This window comes from Clupea harengus, chromosome 8 (genome assembly GCF_900700415.2).
Source record: "Clupea harengus chromosome 8, Ch_v2.0.2, whole genome shotgun sequence".
NCBI lineage: Eukaryota > Metazoa > Chordata > Actinopteri > Clupeiformes > Clupeidae > Clupea > Clupea harengus.
Window position 1 is genome coordinate 21902316 of NC_045159.1, and position 5000 is coordinate 21907315.

The following is a 5000-nucleotide window of genomic DNA, read 5'->3' on the forward strand; positions in this document are numbered from 1 at the left end:
GGGCCCTATTCTTCGTACCTCGTTTAGCGAGTTACCGAGATAATTTTCAAATCAAATCAAATCAAACTTTATTTGTATGGTGCATTTCATACAAGGAGGTAACACAATGCGCCTCACAGTAGGAAAGAAAAGGGGGGGGGGGGGGGGTTTACACTTGTAAAAAAACACACAGATTTTCTAGAGATAAATAAATAAAATAAAATAAACGTACTAACCGCACTGGCACCATAAAGGACTGCTCAGCACAGTTATCGTCAAACTAAGAGACAGCTGCTGGGGGGGGGGGCAGGTACAAACACTTGAAAAGAGACAGAAATAAGTAAATAAATAAATGTTCCATAAATGTTAAATACATTTTACAGTGAGTGATAAGCGAGATCAAAGAGGTATGTCTTAAGTGCATGTTTAAAGGTTTCATAACCTTCATAAGATAACATAAGTCTGCCTTTTCGGTTCGTCGAAGCAACTTTGGCTAAATCACCATAGCAACACATCAATAAACTTGAACCTGCTCCAGCGCAGGCTAACAGCTTTAGTGAGCTGGATAAGCTTGCCACTCCAAAAAATGGCAGCTCCCTTCCTCAGAGATCCCATTGGCGAAGGAGCGATATTAGTTAGATTAGCGTTTCATAGGGAGAGAGTTCTTCGAGATCGCCAAGATCCATTATTCCATCATGATGAGTTCTTGTATGAGCGCTACCAATTTAGCCGACAAGGAATAATTTATTTACAAGACCTTCTCGAGCCATTTATTGCAAACACCTCACGCCACAGCCGAGCATTGACTGTCTCACAGACTGTATGCATAGTGCTTTTTTGCGAGTGGTACATTTTTGTAGTGTCGGCGATGCGGAGAACAAAGCACTCATAATTATATCACAGTGTTATTAGTACACCATAGCATATCATTATTGTAGAAAATGATTAAGGTGGACTCATGATAAGAATAGAGAGAAATACACACAATTTCTTTTCACTGCTTTAATTTATTGAATATCTTATTAATACATTTACATTTAGTCATTTAGCAGACGCTTGTGATATGTGAAAATACACTTGGTAAGGGGAATCGAACTAGCAACCTTGCGGCTACTAAACGACTCCTCTAAACAATTCCTCTACCCCTATACCACTGTCGCACTTGTCGTAATATATACATACATAGATATCGCTCCATCCACAGCCCCATACACAGCTTCTTGTCTTGCTCTCGCAGCGTTGGCGGTGTTGGATTTTGCCATGATTATGGTCTTGTATTCTTCATAAGCGTTCATGATCATCCCTGCTCGCCAGCGGAGAAAAAAAGAGGCTCTTTCTTTGAGTTTAGTAGCCATTGTACCGTTAGAAAATCATGGTTTTGGTGATGAACGCTTCCTCCTTTTGAAGAAGGACGGGCACGTGCAATTGCCCTGATAAGTGAAGTCTGGTTCGAATTAACAACATTGTTTGAGCGCGGATCAGCCTTGGACAAACCGAGATAGCCTGTCCTCAATCATCGTGTTAATTTAAACTGGCTAATGGGACATTTGATCGACTTTATTGAACCACATACGAAGAATAGGGCCCTGTTTTGTTAAGGACATAAACCAACTGGTTTCTACTTCCTGTTTTGTTTGGGGCATAAACCAACTGGTTTCTACTTCCTGTTTTGTTTGGGGCATAAACCAACTGGTTTTTACTTCCTGTTTTGTTTGGGGCATAAACCAACTGGTTTCTACTTCCTGTTTTGTCTAGGACATAAACCGACTGGTTTCCGTTTCCTGTTTTGTTTTGGACATCAACTGACTGGTTTCTACTTCCTGTTGGTTTGAGGCATAAACTGACTGGTTTCTACTTCCTGTTGGTTTGAGGCATAAACTGACTGGTTTTTACTTCCTGTTCTGTTGCAGATGTTTGATCAGGCATCGTTGCTGTCAAGGTCGAAGAAGAAACTCAGAGGTGAAGTTTCACACAGCCTCGCAGTACACTACTGTACAGTACATTACTACATTACACAGTACATTACACAGGACACTACTACAGTACACCACTACAGTACATTAACCAGTACACTACTACAGTACACTACTACAGTACATTAACCAGTACACTACTACAGTACACTACTACAGTACATAACACAGTACATTACACAGTACATTACACAGTCATTTTACATCTTCCTGCTTTATTTCATTACGGAAATGTACACTCTTCTGCTGTTTACGTTAAGAGCAAAACACAAAGAAAAAACCTGAACTAAACCCCTCTGACACGTGTGCACTTACCTCAATGCTTCTCACCGCCTAACGGTTCAAGTGAAAGAACCTTTCTACTTGAATGATGTGGGCAGGATTCCAGAGAGACATTAGCGCTCAAAGCCAAATAATAATGTTGTAAATGTACTCAACACAGGAAAATACTGCAGCAGTGGCTAAAGGTCGTGCATTAAGGTTTGTTTGCACATGAAAATCAAATAAATAAACAACCTTTCTACTTGAATGTTGTGGGCAAGTAGGTAGGATGCCAGAGTACATTAAGGTTTGTGTATACACTGCTGCAGTGTGCAGGACTGTTATTTAGGGCTCTCTCCATTAATCATCTCATATCATCTCCTCGCTTCTTCTTTCCTCTCCTCTCTTCTCCTCTCCTCTCCTTTTCTCTCCTCTCTTCTCCTTTTCTCTCTTTTCTCTCATCTCTTCTCTTCTCCTCTCCTCTCTTCCTTGCTCTCTCTTTTTCTCCTTGTTACTCCTCATCTTCACTCTCCTGTCCCCCCATTTCCTCTCATCCTCTCTCCCTTCTCCTCCTCTCTCCTCCCCTCTCCTCCCCTCTCTCCTCCCCTCTCTTCCTCCTCTCCTCTCCTCCTCTGTCCATACTCTTCTCCTCTCCTCTCCTCCTCTCTCCTCCCCTCTTCTCTCCTCTCTCCTCCCCTCTCTTCCTCCTCTCCTCCTCTGTCCATCCTTTTCTCCTCCCCTCCTCCTCCTCTTCTCCTCCTCCTCTCCTCCCCTCCTCCTCCTCCTCTCCTCCTCCCCTCCTCCTCTCCTCCCCCCCTCCTCCTCCTCTCCTCCTCTCCTCCTCTCCTCCCCTCCTCCTCTCCTCTCTTCCTCCTCCTCTCCTCCTCCCCTCCTCCTCCTCCTCCTCCTCCTCCTCCTCTCCTCTCCTGTCCTCCTGTAGTGGGGTCTGTCTCCTCCATCAGTAAGCGGCGGATCTCCTGTAAAGACCTGGGCCAGGCGGACTGCGAGGGCTGGTTGTGGAAGAAGAAGGACGCTAAGAGCTACTTCTCTCAGAAGTGGAAGAAGTACTGGTTCATCCTCAAGGGCTCCTGTCTCTACTGGTACAGCAACGAGGAGGTGAAGGGTCGTGCTGTGCTACACTGTACTGTACAAGTTGTTAGTTATTAGAGATACTGCAGCTGTTTTTATAAACTCTACCCAAGTGTGTCCTGAAAATGTCTCCTTGAAAGTGTGTCATGAAAGTGTATCTCTGTCCCCCAGGACGAGAAGGCTGAAGGTTTCGTCAGTCTCCCAGAGTTTAATATAGACCGCGCCAACGAATGCCGCAAAAAATAGTGAGTGCCTCAGGCCTTATTTACTTTCTATCAAGCTGGGGGGAAAACAATAAAACAATTGCCCCAATGACATGCACTGTCAGAGCACTGTAAAACGGTTTGTGTGTGTGTGTGTGTTTGTGTATGTGTGTGTGTGTGTGTGTGTGTGTTCCAGTGCTTTCAAGGCCTGCCATCCGAAGATCAAGAGTTTTTACTTTGCTGCAGACAGTGTGGATGATATGACCAGGTGAGAATGGTGGAGGGAGAGTCTTATCACATTTGGGTCTCGACACACCCAGGTACACACACACACACACACCACACACACACACACACACACACACACACACACACCCAGGTACACACCCAGGTACACACCAAGGTTATTGTAGTTAACGAAAACTAACGAAAAAACGTAAACGAGGTGTGATTTTTTTTTTCGTTAACTGAAATAAAAATAAAAACGAGGCTTTATAAAAAAACGATAACTAACTGAAACTTTATTGTGTCTTTACAAAACTAACTAAAATAAAATAGAATTATAGAGAAAATGTCCTTAGTTTTCGTCTTTGTCAATGTATTTCATAAATGTCAATGTATTTCATACGTAGCCTTTTAGTCTATCTTCCGCCGTACCACTTTTAGTACACGCCCCTCACCTGGTTTCATGGCGGCAAAAGTCGGGAGAAAGCGACAGTCTTATTTGGGATTACCTGGAAGGCTGGAACAGTAACGTGCGGTGAGGTTCGTGGCTGGTGAGGCACTGACTCAGAGTCAGATTTACAAATATATAAACCCAATACAGTAGCTTAAATCACTATTCAATTGGCAGCTTGCACATTGACTAGGCTACTGGTTGTTTTTCATACCAGCATTCTTTACACACACATAGGTAAGGTAGCTACATACAGTTGGCAGCTGCTAGCTTGTGATGAACTCGTGTTAATATGTGTGATTATGCACTCGTGAATATGAACTCTTAAGAAGTTGCACAGGCCCCCTGAGGGTCTCCGCTGTACGTCCAAAATCAAATCTATTCTTGAGGTTCAAAATATTTACAAAGCAATTTGGCTTTGGATGTGAGAAGTCGATCGAGTTATCTTCTGTCCCGTGGTTTGAATCATATCTTTTAGCTACGGCATTGATCTCCCATTATTGATCAATTCACGTTTTGATTGAAAGTCCAGTTATGAGAAATGTTTTAGCTTAGCTATAGAATCTTCTATTTTCGTAGTCAAGGTAAAATATAAGAGAGTAACGGCAGAACAAGCATTAACCCAACCGGTGGCCTCTCGCATGCTCCCTTCATTGAAGCAGAGATACTGTTTGCCTCCTCTCCGTGCTTTTTCACTGCGGCTTTACGTCAGATCAGCAAAACTAAATAGGTTCTACGCATGCGCTTAACCCAGTTTGTGAGGGATTGCGCAATCTGAGATAAGGCACAGCTCGTCGCTGCCTCACCGTCTCCTGTCTG

General features: G+C 43.4%; 1 protein-coding gene across 1 annotated transcript in view; it reads left to right on the forward strand.

Annotated features, from left to right (window-relative positions):
• cnksr2b (connector enhancer of kinase suppressor of Ras 2b) overlaps positions 1-5000 on the forward strand; it is a 78580-nt gene that overhangs the window by 62643 nt on the left and 10937 nt on the right. Inside the window, exons 14-17 of the mRNA XM_031572333.2 lie at positions 1890-1938; positions 3154-3329; positions 3474-3547; positions 3702-3773. Coding sequence (XP_031428193.1) covers positions 1890-1938; positions 3154-3329; positions 3474-3547; positions 3702-3773 — 371 coding nt within the window. The remainder of the gene's footprint in view (positions 1-1889; positions 1939-3153; positions 3330-3473; positions 3548-3701; positions 3774-5000) is intronic.